The sequence below is a fragment of the Varanus komodoensis genome, unplaced genomic scaffold (assembly GCF_004798865.1).
Source record: "Varanus komodoensis strain SLA01 unplaced genomic scaffold, ASM479886v1 scaffold3, whole genome shotgun sequence".
NCBI classification, from domain to species: domain Eukaryota; kingdom Metazoa; phylum Chordata; class Lepidosauria; order Squamata; family Varanidae; genus Varanus; species Varanus komodoensis.
Genome location: NW_025335761.1, coordinates 56781125 through 56805116, shown reverse-complemented (window position 1 = coordinate 56805116; position 23992 = coordinate 56781125). Strand labels below are relative to the sequence as shown.

The window sequence follows — 23992 nt, the reverse complement described above, 5'->3', positions numbered from 1 at the left end:
AGGACCAACTCTTGGAATGGGACCACTGTTCAGTGGCAGAGTACACGTTTTGCAGAGAAAAGGCCCAGTTAAAAGGATGATGGAGCCCAGGAAATAAAGGCCCCAGAAAGTAGCTGTCAAGAAAAGATAAATAAAATTTGACAAGATAAAATAAATCCAAGCTGGTAGAAGGCAGTTCCGTATTCAGAAATTCCACTGAAATCAGCAGGATGTCTGAAATTGTCACCTGTACAGCAGCTACCAGAGTTCCAGTAGAAAACAACTGGAAGCAAAACATTGGTATTAATATTTTATTAAAGGCGGTGTTACAAAAAAAAATCAGTGCAGACTTGTTCTTCATTATGTGTCCTGTAAAGGGTCTGGATTTTTCAAACTTCCAGTCAGCAAGGCTCCTCCCACACATGTGCGGACAGGTTCCCACATGCATGGGAGAGCTTGTAATCTTTTCCACCACATGTTTTGGCCCATCCATTACAAAGCAGTTACTACACAAGGCTACTGGAAGTTGAACTGAACAGTTGCTATTAAAATTAGTACATAAAAGTGTCTTCCATATGGACTAGAGGACCAAACAGGTTTTACTTCCAAACTGACAACTCAGCTCACAGAGATCTTAACTCCAGTTCAATGTAAACTAAGCTGCGTTCACACTGGCATTTGTTTACTGCAGTGCTGGGACAGGCCCTTGGCTCAGCCATCACTTGTCCTGGCTCCAGGACCAGTCCCAGTATGTGGCCTGAAAGGCCTTAAAGGATTTCACACATCTTCAAAATGTAAAGTGGTTAATAGAAATATAAAACACAAGCAGGAGAATCCATTTGCCTTGTCTGTGTGACAGAGAGTTGCAAGTACCTTAATGGAACAGAAGGGATGGAGAAAGTTTGGAAAGCAAGCAATTCTCAACCCCAGGGTCTTAGCAGGTGGCAGACTCCAAGCTCAGTGCCACTGCCCAAACTTGCAGTAAATGAAAGGTGCTCCACTTGACCTATTACAAGACATGTGGTCAGATGTAGATGGGATATGAAGTGAAATCATGTACAGAAGGAAGGGAGATGCTAGAGCAGAACAAGACTATAATGTTATGAACACCCCAAATATAAAATGTGCTTACATGACATGTAAGCAAGACTTCTCATGTTGAGGGCATCCTTTGCTCTTACTAAATGAACACTGGGGGGAAGTCCCAGGCAATTCATGCCAGCAAGTTTTCCCAAGTGATGCGACAATCACTCTTGCAGAGTTGCCAGGAGAAAGTTAACCGTGTAAATATATGCACACCCACAAAGTTCAACAGAAGAACCTAGCCTCCTGCCAATCACCTTAGAATTTCCCTCTAACCCCATAAGATGCTGGGTGAGTTGCACAAAAGTCAGATGCAAACCAGGAAAGAGAGAAAAAATGGTAAGCAAAAAAGCCCCTTCGTAACTTGGTTAAATTCATAACCTGAGGTGGAAGCTGGGATGAACGGGACCGCAGGAAGGAGTAAAAGGTACAAATATCATCGCCTGCACCGAAGCAACCAGCAGAGGAAAAAAGAGGTGACAAGGCACGCAAACACAACACACGGCTTTTAATTAAGGGCGCAGGTAGAAAAGTTTGAAAAATGCCATTTAGCCCCACAAAGATGTTTTATAGCAGGAACGAATCAGCAGGACACAGCACATCCTCTGCCTTTAAAAGCATAATTCTAGCTAGCCTACCATGAGCTAAAACTTTATGAATTATGAGCAATTTGGGGGGAGGGGTGTCATGACCAAACCATCTTCCCAGCTGTAGAAGGAAGCGAAACAGATGAAGTTTTGTTTCCTTCCCCCAAAAGCATTTCTCATCTCAAAAATTAGTAATACTATATTCTCTCTTTTTTTAGAAAGCGGTAAAACAAAAGAAATATTTGTATTAGCAAATATTGCTGCTAAACATTTTCATCCTTAGGTTTTGGGTAGTAAAAATCCTCTTCTTTTGTGGAACTGTGATATATTGCATATTTCCACCAGATGGGGTCTTCTTCAAAAATAGGTTATAAGTGAAGAGCTGGCTTTGTCTCGGATCAGGAGATACAGAAAGCTGTGACAAAAGAGGCGAAAAAAATGGTGAGACACCCAGTTACTCACTGCATGCTCATTAATGCTTATTCATTACAAAACTTACCACAGCTCTATATTTCACAGGGCTCTGGAGCAAATCCTGGCTTGATGATACAAACTTTACCATGCCCCCCACCACCTCCCAATCCCGTTTTTGTTGTGACAAACTAGAGGACCAGTTTACATTCTTAAGTCCCTTTGTTTAAAGACACTTAAATTTCTGGGGATGACATGTATAATAACTCTACCTGAGGCACAAATACCCTTTAGACAGTGTTCTCTGGCCCCGCGATCGAGCTTGCTTCTTCTGTGCTGGCCTCTCTCATTTACTTACAAGCCCATCCACGGCACCATCAGCCGGCCTGTCCAAGGCCCCCAGTGACGCCGGCCAGTCTCTTGGGAGCTCTCTTAGTAGCACCTTTAGTGCAAGGCCAAGCGGGCGCCTTGCCATCATGGAGTTCTCCAGGACGCCATTGCACCAGGTTATGCTAGTCCGATGAGCAAGCGCTATGTCAACTGAGCAAATGTGGTTGGATGATGCCTTAACTTTCATCTCTGAGTCAGCAGCCACACTTCAGAATGTTGCCAGCTCTACTTTAAGACCACTGCTAGTAGCACCTAAGATTCTACCATATCCAAAACCACCATACACATACTGGGAACTTAAGTCTGCACAACCCTCAAGCTTCGGAGATTACCCTGCCCCACCCCCAGCAACATGGTAATGGGTCCACAAGGCCAGAACTTGGCAAGAGCCCTCCTGTGCTTGGCTCACATCAAGCCCCAGCAAGGCTGGCTGGAACATTTGCCTGCCTGCTTGAGGACTAGGATGCTCGGAAGGTTGGTTGGGGGTCACCAATATGCTTGGGTTGTTCTTTTAGCAATGATTTTGGCTGTTGCTGTTTTTAGTTTGCACTACTTCATTGGAAAGCCACTGTGGTTATCAAATAATTATATCCATTATTGTAACAGCAGCATGCGAGGCCATTCCTGCCACATAGAGGAAGTCCTAGGCATAGCGAATACGTTGGATATCTATTTACCCATGTGGGTGCCAGTCTTGTGTAGTAACTGCTTCAAAAAGGCAGCCATGCACCAGGCTTGGACTGAAAAGAAGGCAGAAGATCTGCCAAAGCTACATTAGAGCTACAAAAGAAACCCCTCTGCTGAGAGCTTGCCATTACGTCTTCACACTGCATTTGTCACTGTAAGGCCAGTTTGGCTTTCTGCATTTCATGAAATGTGTTTTCAATCTCCTGCGACAGGCAGCCCCTCAGGTCATCATCTTCTGTCTATTTCTGTCACGTACAACCCAAATCTCTGAATCATTTACTTAGCACTTGAAAGACCAGTTTGGCACAATCACTTAATCTGTACTTTTTATGGCTTCCTGCTCTTTTATTACGTATGTCAGTACTGGTGAGTATCTCTCCTTCTTCCCACTGGTAATCTGGCTTTACAGGCAACTGGACCTTCCTTGTTGTCAAGGGGCTGTTGATGAACACAATAAGCTACTGTACCATGAGGATGAGGAAAGGTATCTAAGATTGTCTAGCTCAGTTCACTAGCTTAGGGATGAGCAGCAGGCAGAACTCTAGATGTGGACTTCAACTCCCACAAGTCCTTGCCAGCATGACCGACAGTCAGGAATGCTGGAAGCTGAAGTCCAGAACATATCGATATGTTTGGTAACCCACTAGTCACTGGTCTGTGGTATGTGCACCTGACTGAACTTTCATCTGCCTGATGTTTCAGGCTCTCTCATTAGTCTGGAGTTCACTCTGGTCGCTGTCTTTGCACAACTACATTGTCCATTCTGTTATCTAGGTCCTTTAGACAATGATCCAAAGTCCAGATCATCTTGCCCTTAAACAATGCAACACTGCACCTAAACTGAAACAAGCTGCATCAGCGACAAAATGCTGCAGAATGGAATGTTACTCTTCAAGGTTCCCGCCAGCCATGCCTTCTTTCTGGACACTCCATTCCATTCCATCACCTCGTCCACAGGTCTCCCATTTTTTCTCTCCCAACAGTCAACCGGCATTCTGTAGCCAACAAGCACACTGTTCTTGGGCCTGCCCTGCAAGGGTTTTTCCTAGATTTGTTTGCACTACTGCAAACTCTGAATTTCCCCCAAGTCACCTGATTCTTCCTTCACTGGCATGGATGAGACCATTTGGCAAGATAAGAATCCACACTCAGAAAAATGAGTTTACCGTTAGGATATAGGATTGCTCACAAACTGCCTAAGTGTAGGCTTTGTTTTCAGAAACTGACCAAGTCACATTAGAAAGTCAGACTACCTGGAGATGGAATCCTGGACTCAGATCTCAACTACATATACTACTAACCATGAGCCACAACTAACACCTGGACAGCTAAGACAGCAGGGAGCCGGGGAGCTTCATAATTGGAAGACCTGCCATACTGGCTGCAGCTGTACTTATTCGACACCTAATGCTGCCTCTTTCCCTCGCAATGATGCAGCTTGAGCACACCGATAAGCATCTCTACACTCTCCAGTAGTAGCACCCTGGAGAGCTTGGAAAAGTTCTTATCTCAGCCTAACAGACTGAGATCATGGGGGACGAATGGGTTCACTATCTAGGCTCTTTACAAAAAGGGAGGGATATACCGAGAATAATTAAATCAGGAGGCTTGGGTCTTCAGCTCAGGAAATCTCATGGCCCACAGCACAGGGACAGGAAAGGCCCATAGGTCAGTGGCTACGCACAACTTGTGCCGACTGCAAATGGAGCTTACATTTACGAAGGCCGATATTTATTTGCACCACACAACAAACAATTATGTGAACAATAAAAGACAAACAGCAGATGTCACTCTAATTCTTACCTTCGTTTGAATTAGTCCTTTACATGTACCAAAGCTGAATTTGTCAACACCGGAGTCTATGTTTTCTCCGCTGTCCAAAATATCCTTGCCGTCTAGAAGGGCCTAGTGAACAGAAACCATATAAAGCACTTCCACAAAAGTCCGGTTCCATGCACTTTTTATTTAGAAATGCACACTTTTTGTGCACTGCATGCTTTAGCTGCATTCTGAAATTCAGTGAGTGGACAGCGGAAGTCCCAGATCATGAGACTGGAGCAGCAGTTGCTACTGTGTGCCTTAAATTCTCCTTTCCGCTTGCCCGTGTTGCAACATCACCACATTCGGCATAACCTGAATAGCCTCTGCTAGGAGCAACCAGTGCTATGAAGCAGGAAGTGGGGGCACACAGGGGGCGACAGCGGGGAAACATGGGGGAAGCTCTGGCAGATTTGGTGAAGGACACTTTTAGTGTCAGGTCCATTCTGGCCCTGAGCTCCTGAAGGCCAGCGCTCTCTTCTTCCAACTTTCTTGTAGGCCTTTCCAAATGCTCAGCTTGTTACACACAGTAAATACACAACTGCTACTTGTATGTTACTCATGGAACACACCACTGCTTGCATCCACCCCCTCCATTTCCTGCTTGGGGAACAGGGTGGCCCTGCAGCTGCTGCTTAATCTGGGCCCCTGGAAACCCTGCACTAAGGTTTTGGTTTTGTTTGTTTAAATAGCACCTGGAATTCAACTGTTGGGTAAAAACCAGCTTCAAATACTTGCTTGTTCTTCATGCTAGCAATAAAGCTGCCTACCACTTTTTGATTGTTCCAAGTCTTTGGGGCCAACTCCAAACAGACCCATGTGCAAGCAGAGTGTGCTCGGGTACACGCAAGAACAAAACAGGAGCCTGGCTGGACCAAACATGCATCTAGTCCAGAGGGTCACAAGCCCCCCACTGCCACCCACAGCTGCATCTCCCCCACTGCCTCGCATACGACTTTGGAAGATCTGCTGACTTTCGAGAGCAGCTCTTCAAACAAGAGGGGAGAGAAGTTCCCCCAAACCCTTTGAGCACACCATCACACACAGGGGGTGTCTGCAATAAACCACAGAGTAAACCCTAGAATAGGGAATACTTTGGATATCTACTTATGCATACAGGTGCCAGTCTTGCGTAGAATCTGCCTCTAAAAGGCAGCTGTGCACCAGGCTCGGACTGAAAACGGCACACGATCTGTCATACGAGAAAGCTACAAGGGAGAGTCTCATTGCACCTTTATACCACTTTGTTAGAGTTATATCCTGCCTTTTTCTTACAAAGAACTCAACCATGCAGCAAATGGCTTACATAAGGCAAATCATTCTCCTGCTGCTGCTGCTGTCAATCTTATCTCCACAACAGCCCTGTGAGGTAGGTTGGGCTGAGAGTATGACTGGCCCAAAGTCACCCAGTTGGCTCCATGTCCAAGCAGGGACTAGAACCCAGGTTGCCTGAGTCCCAAAACTACACTTTTAACCATTATACCACACAGGTTCTCCCCGTCTCCAACACTGGTCACTGTCATGGCAGTTTGGCCTTCTACATCTCAATCTCCTATGACTAGAAGCCCTTGCATTGTGCAAGAAGCTGTCCAGGGTAAGCATGGCAGACAAATGGTTCGCCCCTGATTTCCCAGCGGATACCACAGGAAAGGCAAGCCATTCTTCACCTCAGCTCTGTGATCATGAGCCATGTTTTCTTTCTTCTGCAAATTGTTTTTTTTCCAGAAAACCATGAAAGCTCACTGTCAAGCTTGCGTTTCGGATCCCCATTTTGAAAGCTACAAGCAGCCCTTTCAAAGTGCCCCAGCAGAACCTCAGAAGTATTTCCCATGATTGCCAAGCCCATTTTTGTGCAAAAAAGGCATTTTATTTTAATACAGGTACACTGTGAAGCTTTGCAGCTGCATAACTGTGGAGTCTGAAAGCTCAAGCTGGGCCATGGCCCAGGGTGAACTTGCTGCCAAGCTGCAGCAGGTAACAATCCCAAACACAGCCCAGAGGTGACTTCAAGGGGCCTCTTGCCCCCTTGGCATCTCTTGACAGCTGACAAAGGCAGTGTTTTCTTTGAACAGAACATTGTTGGGGGGATTTACACCCCTTTCAAGTAAAAATCCTCATTTTTCTTCCCCTTCTTACCCCAGTTAGTCCCTATCCTGGTGCACATTTCATCCTGAGCCTCTAGGTGCTTGGGAAAGCACAAAGGTGAACACCCCTGGTTTTTCTTGAGGGAAAAAGGCTTTCTAAGTGGGACATTCCCCTTTGAATGCCCCAGCCCCAAAGCCCCCACCACCCAGACAGGTTCCCTTTTTCAGGGGCCCTGGAGTTGACAGCTAGCTGTCAAAATTCCCTTTTCTTAGAACAAGAGAAGTGCACACTTGCCCTTTCCTGAGCACCTGGAGGCTCAAGACAAACTGCGAAATATGCACCAGGATGTGGACTGACTTCTGACAAGCACGCTACCTGCTTCTGCTTTGGCAGATAACCCAGGAATGACAAGCAAGTCTGGCTCTCTTTGCTATTTATGGCTAAGAGACCCAGCATTTTAACCCAACAACAAACCATGGGTGATGGCTGGGTTAAAACTCTGGGTTGTTTAACTGAAAAGAATCCAGTATGCCAGGTTCATACATCAAGACGTGGTCATGGGGAACATGTGGGTTGCTTAACAAAGCCAGATGCAAAGTGAAAGAAATGGGTGGGGGGCAGGCAGCATACGCACTCGGGCTCAGCCACGACTAACCCACAACCAGGAAAGTTTTGGGTGCTGGCCTCATTCGGCAATGGGCCTGAGTGGCTCAACAGGAGGGCCCACCTGGGAACCCCAACACTTCCTGAGTTCAATCCTGACCCCAACATGCATGCATAGAATCGCGGCTCATACTACAGATTTGGGGTTTAAAAAGGAAAGGTTTCATATTGTGCCACCCCCACTGCACACACACTATGAGAGCTTTAATCCAGCCAAAGTTCTCTGGGTGACTTACATAAAGCGAACTTAGAGCTCTTGTTAGGCAGCGTGAACTGGAAACGGCAAAAGCAATCTTTTTCCATTGCTCCTAACATGCTGGGATAAAGCAGCAAACTGAGCAGAGCCTTCGGATGTCAACTGGGGGAGGGGCAGGCAAGTGAAAGGGCAGGACTGTGGAATGGACAAGTATGGGAAATGGACTGGGAACCCACAGAAGCAACTGCAGGAGAACCGGGCCACTGAATGGGCAGCGTGCAAAAGCAGCAACTGGGAAAGAAGGCAGTGAGCCAGCAAAGGTGAAACGCTGAGGGGTTGTTAGTTACCTGTAGTTCAGAGACCCCAAAAATGCAGGCCTTGTGTCAGCTTAACTGAGAGCAGGCCCAAATATGTATTGCTGGCGTCTCAGAAAAGGAAAAATACAATAAATTAAAAGCTACCCCAAGTCTCCTATACAGGGTTTAAAGCACAGTTCAATTGATAGGAATTTCTCTTCTTGTTTTGTATTTTTAATGTTTTTTCTCTCTCTCTCTGGCTCATTCTCTAGTTTGGATACAAAGAATGATCAGAAGGATAGAAAGCACCATCCTTCATAATGCAGTGGCATCATTAACTGATTATGCACTTTCTTTAAAAAAAAGAATCAAACTTAGATCAGTTGTGGGCTAGTACAAGGTGATCATTTTCAAATGTGGAGGCATGTGATACTGCACATACGCAACCAACTGCACATGGTACAAAACAGTGGCAAAGCCTTTCGGAATGGGACCAAATTCATACCATTTACAGGCCAATGCATCCTGTTCATGTTCACGTATACAGAGGCACAGATGTGCGGAGACGACTGACTGAAATAATGTTTCTATTTGAGCATGGTAAAACTCTCGTCACCTCCATGCTTCTGCATAACATTTTCCTCATTTGTAGATCAACACACGGTGGTCATACTCAAATATTAAGGCATGCATATGCAGTCAGCCGAAATAAAGCTAATATTTGAGCATGCTATAACATGAAGTGGCACATAAACAACTTGATATGGCAAAAGTTCATCAAACTGGTGAACATACCAGGATATGCACTTCTCAGATGCTCAACACGCTACACATGTGTACTTATAAAATGACAAGTTTGTGCCGACTACACCGAATATTGTACAAGCTTGTAGAAATTTCATATAGAGTCGGAATGTATTTTTAAAAGGGGTTTTTTAATGACATCTGTCTATGCTGAACAAGATTGTTTCATATTACCAAACTTAATGGCTGAATATTTTCCTTTATAGGCGAACAGTGCAGTGGATGGTGGGCTACCCTTTTTGGACATGCAATGCTTTCTAAATATTTTGCACATTTGATTAGCGATTTTAAGAACCGCGGTCATGTCACCTTGCTTGAGACAAGTCACTCTGTGTTATATCATGCTCCACTGGCTGCGCATGTACACACATGCCTCAATATCTTACACTGGTTATGTAACATCACAACTGGTGCAAAATTTGTCCTTTTAGTTAAAAGAATTGTACGGTAACTTGGAAAAATCAAACTATGCAGCTGTGATAGTATCATAGTACATGACAATGTGTTTTAGATGAATTGATTTAGCACTCATTTAAAAATCAGCAGAACATCCGCTACCAATCCAAACTATAAACATTGACACACTCAAGTTTTCAACCACTCTGGCCCAAAATAGCTAGATGGGTAAACATTCAAGGGATACCCTAAAAAAAAAATCCAGTAAGAGGTGTAATTTAAAAGTAGCCTCCTGTAGAAGCACACTCTATTGCCCAATTTAAACTGCCTTAAACAAGGCCATTGTTGCTTGTTAACTACTCCGCTTGGGGTTATGCAAATCAGCATGCCAAATAATATGGATAATTTCCTTCCCTATCATCTGACCCTAGCAAGGTTAAATTATTGGGGTGGTAAATAAACCTCCAAGAATTTAATACCTTTTGTGGGGTTGTGGAATGGTGTGTTAACCACCCCAACAAGCCACCCTTGCTGGGTTTGGATGTCACAAGAAGTCTTCGAGGTGACTTGGACTGTCAACATGATACCTACAGGTGCCACAAACCACTGTGGCTAATGGGCCATAATAAGCCACAGCTGGCTGCTGTGATTGTGCAAACCAAGTCTCTGTCAAGCTTTTATCCTATTATGGCTGATGTGAAGATAGGAACATTTTGTAACAGACAATAGCTATTCAGAGGATTTTGGCAGAACAGTCCAACAGCAAGCATCAATTAATAACACAGCTCCAAAAATATACTTGCCAAGTAAGCAGTGGTGTCAGTCCCTCCCCAAATTCTCCATGAACTGAGGAGAGCGTCATCTCTTGCACTGTGGTGACTTTGCAGAAAACAGAGGCAGGGAGAGATCTGTGCCGTTGTGGGAGAAGTAGGGCAGGCGCCCTTGTTCCCTTCTCCTACCCCTGCTCATGATTACATGTAGAAGAAGGCTAGGAAGTCAGTTAAATTTCTGGACTTCTAGTAAATAGAAGAGTCAACTTTTATCCAGCCATGTGGACACAACTGGCTACAAAGTGCACTGCAAAGGTTAAAAACTAATACTGTGGTGTTCTAGAAAATATTCCTGAAGAGTACCTTTTGATGAACATCTATCCCCAGCACAGCTAAAAGGTTTTCCTGATAATGAGATTCATCCCAAGAGCTTCTTAATGCAGAAGGGTTACTGGAGTGAGTAAGAGTTTTCCATAAGGTTGCTGAGTCTGTGCTTTAAAAGGGAATGTAACACAAATTAATTCATGAACATCGAGCAAGTATCTCACACTAAACCACTTTCCATTCCTATATGTAAGACAGCTGCAAAAGACAGTCCCAAAGTAGCCAAGCAAAGCAAGTGCACCAACTGTGAAAGAAAATAATTAGGCATTAATATGATGATGCAAATTTGCAGAACAGGTCTCAGTGTATTTGTCCAAATTTTTATTGTAGCAAATCCTCCCTGTCAGAGAAATTTCTTTAAAAAACAACTCAAAATGGGAATCTAAACCTTTGTGTTACTGTGATAGGACTGGATTAAACAGGTACATTAGTAAATATTTTTAAAACTTCCTATTATCATAGCAAGGTTCAGGCACAGATGCTTCTTCCCATTGTTCTTTTACCTATGCAAGGACAGCATGTGTGTCCACATAAAGACATATGCAATCTTTAATCAGCTCCAATTAACACCCTATTTGGATGCATTGCCACTGTCTGGATAGTTACATTTCTCTGGGCTGCTAGTCATCAGAGAACTGCAGCATGGAGGGGTGACTTGCATGCATGAATGAGAGATTAGAGAGCTCACCTCTGAGCACAGTGCTTTCAGTGGAGTTAGTTCACACATTCAGCCAAGCACCATTAATTGTCACACCCCATGAAGAGACGGGAACTCAAATCATTCACAGGCTGAGGCCCAAAGCCTCACCATATGTCTCTTGCATCATCTGCAGGCCAAAAAGGAAACCTCTGAACTGCTCCTGCTGTACAGAACAGGGGATGAAGCTTCTGGGTCAAGCCCACCACTGAGCTGGAATGTGAAGTTCAGTTTATTTGTTTAAAAGAATGTATATCCTGCCTTTTTGTGAGATGCGATATTCAGGGCAGTGTACAAACACAGATAAGACTGTGAGAATACAAAACTGAAATCCCAATCCCCCAAAATACCTACCCTGTCCAAGAAGTCCTAGAAACAATGCTCAGGCCACATCACAGCTGGCAGTTCCCACTGCGGAACGTTACTGATCCAGCTGCCCACACAAACCCCTGACCAGGAAGCTTAACCCCAGCCATAGCAACCCAACCAATGGCTGCAGCACAGAAACCGTCATGGAATTCTACTTGGTAGAGAAACCACATGCAAGTGCTATTATCACAACAGGCTGAAGCCATCTTTCTCCCAAATTAGCCATGGCAAAAATATTATCAGGTCTGGATGATGGGTATTGGCTCCCATGTGTGAGCGCAGCCTAAGGTTATCCATGCTAGAGAAAGTCAAAAGCAGAAGAAGAGGAAGAAGAAGAGGAAGACCAAATAGAAGGTGGATTGACTCCACAAAGGGAATCACAGCCTTGAACGTAGGGCTGTTGTGGATAGGAAATACTGGAGGACTTTCATTTATAGGGTCACCCTAAGTCACAGATGACTTGATGGCACATCTTCTACAACCATTATTCAGTTTTAATCCAGCTGGTCTTTTACCCAGTCTTTAGAAAAGACTGATTTCCATACCGAATGGGACACATATATGTGTTTAGATGGAATTAGGTAAGAGCTGGATTGAATTCGTGTGCATTTTTGAAATGTTAAATGATGTGGATTTCCCAATTATACACATACAGCAGGTGAGGCAGATCAGCTCGCAAGAAGATTAATGCGAGGCCTCCCAGCAACGCTGCCCTTATGAGAGACTCGGGAGTAAACCTTGACTCATGGGAGGAGAGCTTAGCTCCTGGAAGCAGCAGTAACTGCTGGGAAATCAGCTCAGCCAGTGGGGAAGAGCTATCACTGAAACAAAAGTAAGACCACGTGCAAGAGACAAATCGGAAGGCAACAGAGATCCTGCTTTCTCTATGGGCCCCCGCCATTCCATGCTACCACAGCTCTAAAACGACGGGTATAAGAAGTAAGAGGAACCCTGCTGGGCAGACCAAGGTCCGTCTTGCCCAGCATTCTGTTCACACCGTGGCCAACCAGCTGCCCACGGGAACCCAACTCCCCCATGAATTTGTCCCATCTTCTTTTAAAGCCATTCAAATTGGTGGCCATATCTCTATCTTGTGAAAATGAATCCCACAGTTCTACCTGTGCACCGTGTGAAGAAGCATTTCCTTTGATCTGTTCTGAATCCTCTACCAATCAGTTTCGTGGGATGAACCTGGCTTCTAGTCTTGAGGGAGATCAAGGCTGCCTAGCCACCTTCTCCACACCATTCCTCATTTAGTACACCTCGATCAAATCTCCCCTCTCACCCTTTTTCTAAGCAATACAATCCCAAATGCCATAACCTGCACTCATAGGGGAGGGTTCCTGCCTCTATCATTTTAGCTGCACTTTTCTACCCATTTTCCAATACTACAATATCTTATTTTAGGTGCAGTGACCAAAAAAAGAATTGGCAAAAGTGCACAAAAGGGCTACTGACATTCTCAAGGGGTTGGAGCAACTCCCTTATGAAGGAAGGTTACAACATCTGAGACTGTTTCGCTCAGAGAAAAAGTGACAAGGGGAGACATAAATTAGTCATGGTGTAACGCAAGCAGATTGGGAGTTATTTTTCTCAGTCTCTCATTTTCTGCTACATCTTTACATGTTGCAAAAACTTCAGCAGCCTCTTGTCCCTCCCACAACCCAAATCCATGCACCCTGTGTATCCAAACGATAATTAAACAATTACCAAGGTTGTTTATTTGTACATTCAGGAATGTTTGCATCTTCCACTTTTGTATCAAGAACCTGCTCCAAGCTGCTTATTTGCTCCAAGAACTGAGGTACAGGAACTTCGGGAAAGCTCATTTTAATGATATCTTCAGAGCTGCAGACAGCCTAGAAAAAGCAAAGGAATGCTAGTTCATTTAGGCAACAGCCACAGTGTTTTACACAGGAACAAAACATACAGCTTGAGAGTAGACACAGGGAAGTATTTCTTCTTACAGGGAGCTTTGGTCTTGTTTGAACAACGCAACCCTGTCCCCTTCAGTCCAGAGATTTAGCAATCTTGTGTACTCCAAGATTCATCCAGAGAAAATAGATTCCATGGGATTCTAATGCATTAAGCCCACCCATCCAAGACTATCTCAGAGTTGCCTCTCTTCATCTTTATGTGAATCTGCTTGTCTTCATATATTTCCAGCCAGATTGATAATGCGATAAAGAAATCGGTTACATTCTCACTTAATGGATCCTTCTGTTCTCAATATCTTCCTCAATTCCCTGCAGTATCTTGGAAGTCCCTATCTGCTATACCAACATCTAATTATTTTTCTTGCTCAGTTACCTGAAGAGCCTTCTACCTTTTCACCCAATGCAGCTTGTAACTAAGGTAGATTCAGGACTACCTACCTACTTTTGCGTTGGTGTTTAGAGTTACTAAAACATAAAAACATAAAAACGGATTTGGACATCATTTTCTTTTTTACCTCACAAATGAGGTCGCATGGCCTCATGTGCCCACAGTCCTATCTAATCCTATTGGTTGTGACAAGTGCAATCCACATGATTTCACTGATGTCATGACACAACATCCAATGGGATGCCAAAATATGTAAACAGAATCACATCAGCCGTCACAATCAAGAGGATTAAAAGTGCAGTGTGCACAAGCAAGGTAGTGAGTGAGGGGGGACAAAGAAGGACCTTGAAGCAGCAGCTGCTGAAGCTGGGGAAGAGGGGGAACTCCCCGCTGCTCAGGTGAGTATGGCGATGTAGCCTGTCCCACCTTGCCATGCTATTTTCAAAGCAAATACAGGAATCAGACATGATTTGACACAAGCCTACTTACAACCAAAGCAAACATGGGGCAGCTGGAGAAACCCACTCTTTACTCACCTGTATCGAGAAGGCCCATTCGAATTAAAGCAATGCTTTTCTACTCAAGGACTGCTCACATGCATAAGGGTTAGGCAAAAACTCAGCGTTGTCCAGTATCAAGTGATGACTCCTCCCACACAGCCTGCAACACCTTCTAAAAGCTGTTCCCACCATAGTTCATAAGTGCATCCCTTTTTTTAAGAACAGAGGCTGTCTGTGGCTGTACCTCTGCAACCCAAGATACCAGGAAGATCCAGCTACCATGCGGGCCCATCACAGGAGGGCCATTTGGCCTGGACCTCACGTTTGGAGAGGGCCTCAATTTTCAAGGTGCTGAGCAGCTCAGGAACTATTGCAGTTACACTACGGGGCAGGACCACTGAGTAGCCTTGCAATGCTTAACATAAACTGTGGCATTACAAAAAAGCTAAACTTACCTGCCATTTGCACAAGTTGGGGAACATAAGGGGAAAAAACTAGGCAACCGCTTGTTACATTAAAAAGTGCATTACACGTTATTGCACTATCATTTTTGTTTTAAGTGTAAGCATTCAAAATATAACAAGTTTCTGGAACACTGTTTTGGCCTTTCTTCATTTTTAATACAATGGTCTGAGCCTCTGTAGTTCTCTGAGAGGCCTGCCCATCATTAGAGGAACAGTATGCCTGTAATGTTCCTCAATCACTCCCACTGCAAACAGAAGCCACTAAATAAGAAACGGACACGAGACCCAGCAATGCCTTGTTTAAACTGACTTATGAACTCAGACTTCTGACTTATTTCTCAACAACAAGCCAGAAAAACAATCCAACATATCCTGGATTATTTCTGTGGCTTGTCAAGAGACATACAAACCAAAGGTCTGGATTTGCATGTCATATTAAACAAGCCATGGTCCAAAGGCCTGTGGCTTGTTTAGCCACACCTGCTTGCAGTGGGCACAGTCAGGCAGCAGGCAGAAACTTGCTGCAGGTACATAACAGGTCTGGGTTTCGGAGGAGTCCTGGTTTCACATGACATGTAAGCCAAGCTACTAAGTCCTAAATAATACAAGAGTCAACTTTACCAGCTGAATTTAATTTAAAGCCAAGAAATACAAAATGGTCTACATAAAAACTGTACGAACAGAGATGTTTTGATTAGGAAAAGACAGCTCAAAAGTGAGGAGAAGCAGGTGAAGAATATATGGGCTTTGCTATTTTCCTCATTACATGAACAAAAATTTTCCACCTCTATCCTGCTCAGTTGCACCAAATTAAGCCATGGTGTAAACTAAAAAGAAGAACTGGTATTGTCACTATTGCAAAACGAAGCAAGCTACTTTCTCACTTCCGCATTGCAAATTACTTAATGATGACACCATGAAAGCAACATGTATGACTGCATTCTTAAATGGGAGAAAAAAGAAGCAGGATGGGGATAGATTATTCTTAGCATATCAAAACATACCTTCGCTGGAACATTAGCAAAAGTTTCTCTTCTACCGTGCTCAGATGCTTTGGAAAACAACAGTCTGACTGAGGTAGTGGAGTGAGCCGCAGCTACCTCTGCATCATTCATATCAGTTTGTTTTTCATGAGACTTCTCTAAAGAATCTGGAGTGTTGCTTAAGTTCTCCATCTTGACCTCACTGAAACCTTCGAAATCACCCCAGCTGTTGTTGGACTCTGCTATGCTGGTATCTGAAGGACTCTCCAAAGATGCTTCACAAATTCTTTCACTGCCACTTTTGCTGGGAAGGCTTTTCTGAACCATGTTAACTTCCAAGCTTTCATCAAGATCTCTCTTTTCACTTAAGTGATGTACATCAGCTCCATCCATGTTTTCTCTGAGAGAAATGGCACACATCTCTGCTGACAGGGCTTTCAAAACGGACTGGCCTGAAATCTCCACAGCATTGTGCCCCTCCACCAAATTCCGCCCCTGCATTTTTCTCTTATGGCAACAATGAGGACTCATTCAAGAACATCGACCAACAAAAAAGCCACAGAACACATGGCTGATGGTAAACAGCAAAAACATCAATGTTTCAAAAACATAACTGGGTGCTTCATTGTGCCTTGAATGCTGATCGGTAAGACAACACGTTCCTCAGTGTCTCCCCAAGTCATCCATGCAATGCTTGTTTTTCCGTCTTAACTTGCTTCCAATTCAGGTTTTGGTCTGCAAGGGAAGGGTTATAAATAAAGACCACTCTGATACTACTGTGTGTAAAGCTTTACAAGAGATAAGCTATGAGGCAAGAAAAATGTTCTTGCTTGGACAAATGCATTCCAATGTGGTGCAGTGAAAATGAACAAGGTAAAGAAACGGAAACCTAAAGAAACACTCTTTCATATTTTTATCTGCTGAGGCCGGCATCTCTGCAACAAGTTTCACAAATAGCAACCTCACGTATGACACAGCTAACCAGCTTTGAAACAAAGGTCATTTCAAAAACAGTTTGATATAGAATTGGGGGAAGGGAGCAGCTGCTCGCTAAGCAGACAGTTCCTTTGGATCCAGGCGTAAGGATATGAAAATCCTTGCAATCCCTGTGCCCGATTGTTGCTGCTCTGCTTAGTTACTATCCTGGTTCGTGGAAAAACCACAGTTTGCCATTATATTTTAACAGGTAAGTCATGATTTGTGTTTGCCAAGCAAACCAGGACTTGCTCCTGGCTTGCAGGACAAATGTGACCCCTAACTTATTGGCCTGTATATGGCAGCAAACTATGCTTTGCTGTAAACCAGGGGCTAACTAATTAACTGGAATGCACAAGCAGAGAAGGAGCAAATTCTGTGGGAGCCAAGCCACTGAACTGCCTATGAAGATATTTGCACAAGAAATCTGAAGTTGTTTAATCAACTCTCCATGTCATTAAGGATCCCTGAACATAATGAGCATCTCAGAGTATAACGCCCAGAATTCTTTGGGAGAATATGATAGTTAAATGTTATCTAAAATTGATATAAACTTTCTATATAAATGTGCTTTAAGTCTCCCAAATTTTTCACCTTTCAGGTTAAAGATTCCATACGCTACTATGGAATATTTAAATAGCTGAAGTTGCCAGGAAGAAGTGCATTTCTTAAGATTTAGTATGATTTTAGATTTAATGGCAATAATCAGGGGGGAGGGGCTGAGGGATGGGCATGTCTGCTAGTATTACAATATTTCTTCATCACTACATAGGATTTTTGAAAAGCAGATCTGAAACAAACTCTGGATTTTATCAATGTATTTGAATAGATCCAAACATATCCAATACATCCAAACATATTTGCATTACAGCAAGTGCAGCATTTGTCAGTGACAAATATCACATCTGACAATAAGCTACAGAATATGTTGCCGAAAGGCCGGCTTGTTTCAATTTAAATTTTCTGTGTAGCTTTATTGGAGACTAAAACCCTTGGCCTCCTGCCTAACACTCTCTGAACTCACTTCACAAGGGCGCAGGGAGAATCTACTTGTGATGGCAACTCTACCCACACACAAATCAAGTGCATATGCCATGCACAGAGGATAGCATATAAAAGTTTTAAATAAATAAATGAAGATTTCAGTCCACATTTTAGGAATGACAACCTGTGCTCAGTAGTATGTATCCACTTGAAAAGGGCCCCAGAGATGGGACATACACAAGCTAAACTCTACCATTAGATGTCTAATAAAGTGAACCCAAGAAAGACAGAAATGTTTTGAGTGATGCCCCCAAATAACAAACATATCTGCCCTGAAGTAACTCCCTCTGCATTCAAAACAGTTTATTATGCAGTAGAAACACCTGAAGCCTGAGTCTGCAATCCTAGAAACACTCCGCTGGCAGTAAGTCTCAATGGGATTTACTTCAGAGTAGAACATATGCTGTTTTCATATCACAACTTTCTAAAATGGTTTAGAAATAAGATTCAGCAATCAGACAATGCTTTAAAATAAGTGTTGCTCCTTAAATATCCTGTATATGTTTAATTAATATTAAATGCCACAAAGATCAACAGGCCTTACTCTCAGGCAAGCAAACAAATGCAGCCATAGCCACAGTTCAGGAGACAATTTTCTTTGTGAAAAGAGTACTCTCATACTCACCAAACAAATCCCATTTGGGAGACTCTTTGGAGCAGTTTTATACTGCTAAAAAGCTGGCCCCCTCCAAACAAAGGCCCTGTTAACAAGGTTTACAAATAGGTTCCTGATGCTTCGGATTCTTCAGGAACCAGTCAGCTGTCCCTTAAGCAACCTTGGTTTTAAGGCACTACTCAGGGCTAGTAAAATATTCCCAGTCTGCACAGGCAATGTGGCACAGGAGGACACTGGACTGGGCTCAGTGGGTGACTTGGGCCAGCCAATGACTCTCAGTCTAACCTACCTCACAGGGTTGTTTTATGAATAAAACAGAGAGGAGAAGGATTATGTGCAAACCACCTTGGGATCCTTGCAGGAAAAAAAGTGGGATGGAAGTATAAAAATATCAAACACAACGGAGACTAGCAGCATGCCCCTGGCACATGTGGTTTTCGGTGTTTTCACTGATAGGGTTGCAATTCCTGTTTGCATTTTTACATGACAAAGGACCACAAATAATTTAAGCACAGAGCTACCCAAGCCCTGCCATTTGACTAACTGTAAAAGGTAGGGAAAAACAAGTTCCCTTATCATCACACACACACACACACACAATGGAAAATCTTGGGTATATAAAGGGTGATGCATACTTTTAAGTGGTAGAAAAATGTCTGAGAAACTCTACTTGTCTTCCCCAGCTTTCTGTGGTTGCCAATTGCCAACAAGATTCTACTGTGAACCAGTATTGTAAAAGTATCTGTACACACTGATCAAAAGATGGGACCATGTCCCCATATTACGTAGGATTCATTACATGAACAAAAACAAGCCAATTATATTTGAGGAGGTAGCTCTTCAGCATCTCATTGTTTTGGGGATTGCCAGGCCATCTCTGCTGCCTCTGATATTTACAATTTACAAGAGAGGAAGTGGCCACCAAGTTTTCATATGGGGATGGGAGAACTTGGTTTCAGCATACACAGGAAGAGAACCAGCTGTTGCCGGAAGATGATGTCATCTCCTTTCAACAAATCCTAAAAAATTGGAGTAGACTCTGTGGGCTGATTTGATACAATGAGTCCACATAAATGCTTAGTTTATGGTTTACTGCTGATGGCACAAGTTCTCCCAGTTGTGGAGATAATATGAGGTGAAAGAAATGAAATGCCTGCCTACTCAATCCGCTTGCATTGCTAAGACAATTCAGGCTTTTGATGATCCTTAAAATTCTTCAGACAAATTATGGAGAAGGGCTCTGTAACAGAGCACATAGTTTGCATGCAAATAACGTTAGCCTCATTCTCGGGCATCGCTGCTTAAAAGGATTTCATGTAAAGCACAGCCAGATCTTAAGAGACTTCTTTCCCTACCTCCTAATCTGCCAAAGGAAGGGGTATCTGACCAATTTCTTCACCAATTTTTTTTGGTAGCAGCCACCATTTCTCTCTACTCCCTGTCCCCTAACATACACAATCAATCCAAGATAGGAGGATACGAAATGGCAGCCAGTTTGCTGACTTTGCCAAGAAAAATAGCTTTGGGGGAAAAAAGAAAAAATGTGCTGTAAGTAGTGTAGAACCCCAAGCCACTGTTGGAATTTATTCCTCTTTCTCAAGAATATGCAACAAAATTGTCTTTCCTACCCTCCAGCTTTACTACTAAAGCAGGGGAGAGGAAGTTTCAGGGGGCCATTTCCAAATCTCTAGTTTTAAATAACAAACCTGGACACAGTCACTCTGCAACAACTTTGAACAGCTTTTGCCAATACCTAGGAATTTGAACGTTTCTTTCCAGCCCAGGTGTTAAGGTTCCTGTTTACCTTGTTTAAGGGCAGAAAGCACCACATTCTATATGGATGCAAAACTTATTTTAATATGCACTCCGGAGGTACTAACAATAGTGAATTAAAGTAGGGCACGCTGAGTGAATGTGCACAGATCTGTACAAAAATAATAACTAGTCTGAGCATGGCAACTTTCACTACCAGTCACAAGGTCTGTACACATTATTGGCGTCATCCGTTAGATATCAATTTAAGGATTAGGAAGGTGGTATTATGCAAGATCCCATGCTCTCAATGTCTAAAGAGATGCTTTCCTTTAAGGAAATTTGAAAGAAAATCATATCTTCCACTCCTGGCCTACCTCATTTGGCTTCACATACTCTCAGTTTTACACAAAGAAACAAGCCAAGAGAAAACCTGCGTGGATTATCTGTAAGCTGGTAACTCCCAATATTGTAGAGATGAGCTAAAGAAGCCTCAATAAAACTAATGCTTGAATTATTAAATGAGAAGGAACATAGATGGGAGGTATTTTAAGCATTTTTGAGGAAAACAAACAGCATTAAACATTTGTGTATGTGGGTTGGGGGGTGAATTATGGTCAGTAATGAAGTTTTCATTGTTGAGAGCAATGGAGCCCAAACATATAGAAGTTTCAAGAATGAGCAGAAAACAGGAAGCCCCTCCATTCAGATTTCCCCACAAGGATGTGCTCCGAAATGATAACCTTTTTTTTGCTATCAGCATTTGCTAAAGATTTCCACAAGCAAGTGCAAGCATAATCCTGCACATATTTGATATAGTTCATACAAGTGACGTTCAATTGACCAAGCCTTAACTCTTAAGCACAGTACGACAGATAGACATTTAAATGCTCTCTCCAACTGTATAAATGTTTGCTTGGCACAGGAATGCACTGAAGAAAAACAAGCTTACTTCTAGGTGAAACATGTTACAAGATCAAGCCAGCACTGGCCTTGCACAAAAACAAGCCCAAGATCACACCTAAAAGCAGAACACCCCTCAGTCTCCAGACCCCATGCAGACAGAATCCTGTTTCCCAGCATCATTGTGAGGATCACCAAAAGCACAGATGCAAACATGACCCCAAAATGCTAATATTGAGTAGAAGTATTTAGCAAACTGGGATTCCGATTCCTACTCACCCACAAACTTTGCTTCAAAAAAGAATTGACTAAATTCATGGAGAATAACAGTACTAGCAACACTAGCTACTACTACTACTAAGTACTAGTCTTGATAGCTATATTCCTCCTTTATGAGGAAATCTACAACTTCTGGGATTGTTTTGCATAGAAAAAGAAAAGGGAAGCATGACAGAAGTGTACAATATACACTTGGTGTGAAAAATGCAGGGTGGCGTGGAGGGCATTTCTCTCCCCCAATACTAGATGCCAGTCGGTCATTTCTTGAAGCTGATGGATGGGAGCTTCAGGAAAAATAAAAGGAAGGATCTCTTCACACATCATGCAGTCGACCTATAGAATTCAATTCCATGAGATGGAGTTATGAGCACCGATTAGGATGGCTCTAAATGGAGGGAAAGGCTGCTGATGGCTCTATCCTACCTCTAGTATCAAAGACAGTATGCCTATGTGCACCAGCTGCTGGGGAACATGGGCAGAAGGGTACTGTTGCACTGGTGCCCTGCTTATGCATTCCCATGGGCAGCTGTTTGGCCATCGTGTGACCACATGCAGGACCAGACAGCCCCCTGGCCTATTCCACAGATCAAGCCTCCCTCAAAGGGCTGTTGTAAGGATAAAAAGGGGAGGGGGAATAAAGCACATCATTCCGAGCTATTTGGAGGAAAGGAAAGATAAACGTGTAGTCAGGCGCTAAAAATAAAACTGTGCCCATGACAATAAAGGCATTAAATGTTGCCTTGTCAGCTGCTCCCTAGTCATGAATGCAACCCCCATCGCACCCTTCGCCTTCTGTGAGGAAAGGCGCTCGAGCTCCCCGGCCTAGGAGGCAGGTGGGCCTCCCAAAGCCGAGTGTGAGGGGAAGCCTCCAACCGCAACAGGAGGCGAGAGACGGACAAAAGCGCCTTACCTGCTCCGCCTCGCGCACCTTTCTTCCCGGCAGCCGCCACCGCCTCTGACCAAGGCTCGAAAGGACAAAGGGGCGGGGCGAGCGGCAGGTGCCGGCCTGTGTCCCAGGCGAAAACCCGATTGGCTGAATTCGCCAGAGGGGGCGGAGCTCAAAGCAGCACCAGGCGCTCTTGGAGTGTTGGGAGAGGGAACCTATCGGGGGGTGTGGATTAGGCTGCGTGCCAATGCGGGGATGGGGCGGAGCTACAGGAAAGAACCGAGCTCGCCTTGTTCCTGCAGTTTCTCTTCCGCGGTCCCTGTTGGCGGTCCGCACTCGGTCGTCTTGACCGTAGAGATAAAAACACTTAGAGTGATATTCAGGCTAAAGTTTCTTCTTTCGGAAACTTTGATGAAATATTAGAATAATAAACCCAGAAAGAAGATCAGATTGTAGCTTCTGTTTCCCCAACACGCCTTCTTGGAAGAGACAGTTTTTCACCAAGTTTCTCCAGAAAGGGACCATTATACCAGTACTGATGCGGGACAGGGAGACTGGAGCATACAAAGCCTTGCAAAGTAGAACTTAAGTTGCAGTGTACAAGTTGCTGGTTGAAGTTGAAGATGAAGCAAACAAACAAAACTTCTCTATATAGTTCTCTCTCGAGTTGCTACAAGGAACAACTCAGCTAAAATGCCCCACCCAGGCTAGGCATATCTTAATTGTATGCGGAAGCTTTCCATTCTCTCGACTTGCACGCAGACGCGTTGCTTTTTTATTATTTATTTAAAACATTTCTATGCCGCCCCCATCGCAACAAAGCCTCGGGGCGGCTCACAGCATAATTAAAACATATAAGTAAGAATTAATACTATTAAAGATTAAAAAGCCCGGTAGCATCTCGGCTTAAAAAATTTAAAATCCTATAAATACCATAATAAATTAACAATTAAAATAAGTTTTAATTAAAAAGGTCTTGGCCTGGCGCCGAAAAACAAATAGCGCCAGGCGGACCTCTCTGGGGAGCGCATTCCATAGGTGGGGCGACACCGCAGAGAAAGTATTTAAAAAAGATCATATCCCCCCTCCCCACCCCCCACAAGGTAAGCCTTCAATGAGAATGCATATGAGTCCCCATCTTCCTGATAGCTTTTGCTTCTAGGTAGCGAACCTACAGCCCGAGTAGGTTAGCAGGTATGCTACAAATCCGAATTTTCCAATAGGCTTGCATAGCCAGCTGTCTCTTCGGAGAGGAGGAAGTCTAAAGAACCCCGATGGTGCAACTGCAGGCAACAGGCTTCATTTTCCTATCTCTATGTGTCGCAGCAAAGTAGAACCGCGGGGCGTGGCCTAAGAAAGAAAGAAATCCAGTGGGCGGGGCTTCCTGGCCATTTGTTCAGCTCCATGGTAACCCTTCCGAACCCTGTGAGTCGCGCTTCATGCGGCTTTCTCGCGTCCTGCATCCCTCTCCTTTGCCTGACCCTGGCATAGTTCAGAGTAAAGCTGCCGGTTTTGGTCAGGCAGATATTCAACGGGTGGAACTTTACCTGACATGCACGAGGAGGAATGCTTTCTTTGAGTTTTTGTCCGCCAAAGCTACAAGAGTGTAGGATGCCACCCCGTGTGGTCACCCGTAACCAGCACCACCAC

General features: G+C 43.8%; 1 protein-coding gene across 2 annotated transcripts; it reads right to left on the bottom strand.

The window, feature by feature from the left end:
* Window positions 1-276: 276 nt before the first annotated feature.
* On the bottom strand, window positions 277-23558 carry CLBA1 (clathrin binding box of aftiphilin containing 1). 2 transcript variants are annotated; one of them, XM_044436584.1, is made up of 6 exons: window positions 23514-23558; window positions 15909-16622; window positions 13326-13474; window positions 10529-10658; window positions 4941-5042; window positions 277-2064 (listed from the first exon to the last, which is right to left on the bottom strand). In XM_044436584.1, the coding sequence occupies exons 2-6, from the start codon at window positions 16416-16418 to the stop codon at window positions 1897-1899; spliced, it is 1059 nt and encodes a 352-aa protein (XP_044292519.1). In that variant the 5' UTR covers window positions 16419-16622; window positions 23514-23558; the 3' UTR covers window positions 277-1896. The 2 variants fall into 2 exon arrangements, with proteins under 2 accessions (XP_044292519.1, XP_044292518.1); XM_044436583.1 differs by lacking the exon at window positions 23514-23558 and adding an exon at window positions 22367-22443.
* Window positions 23559-23992: the final 434 nt, after the last annotated feature.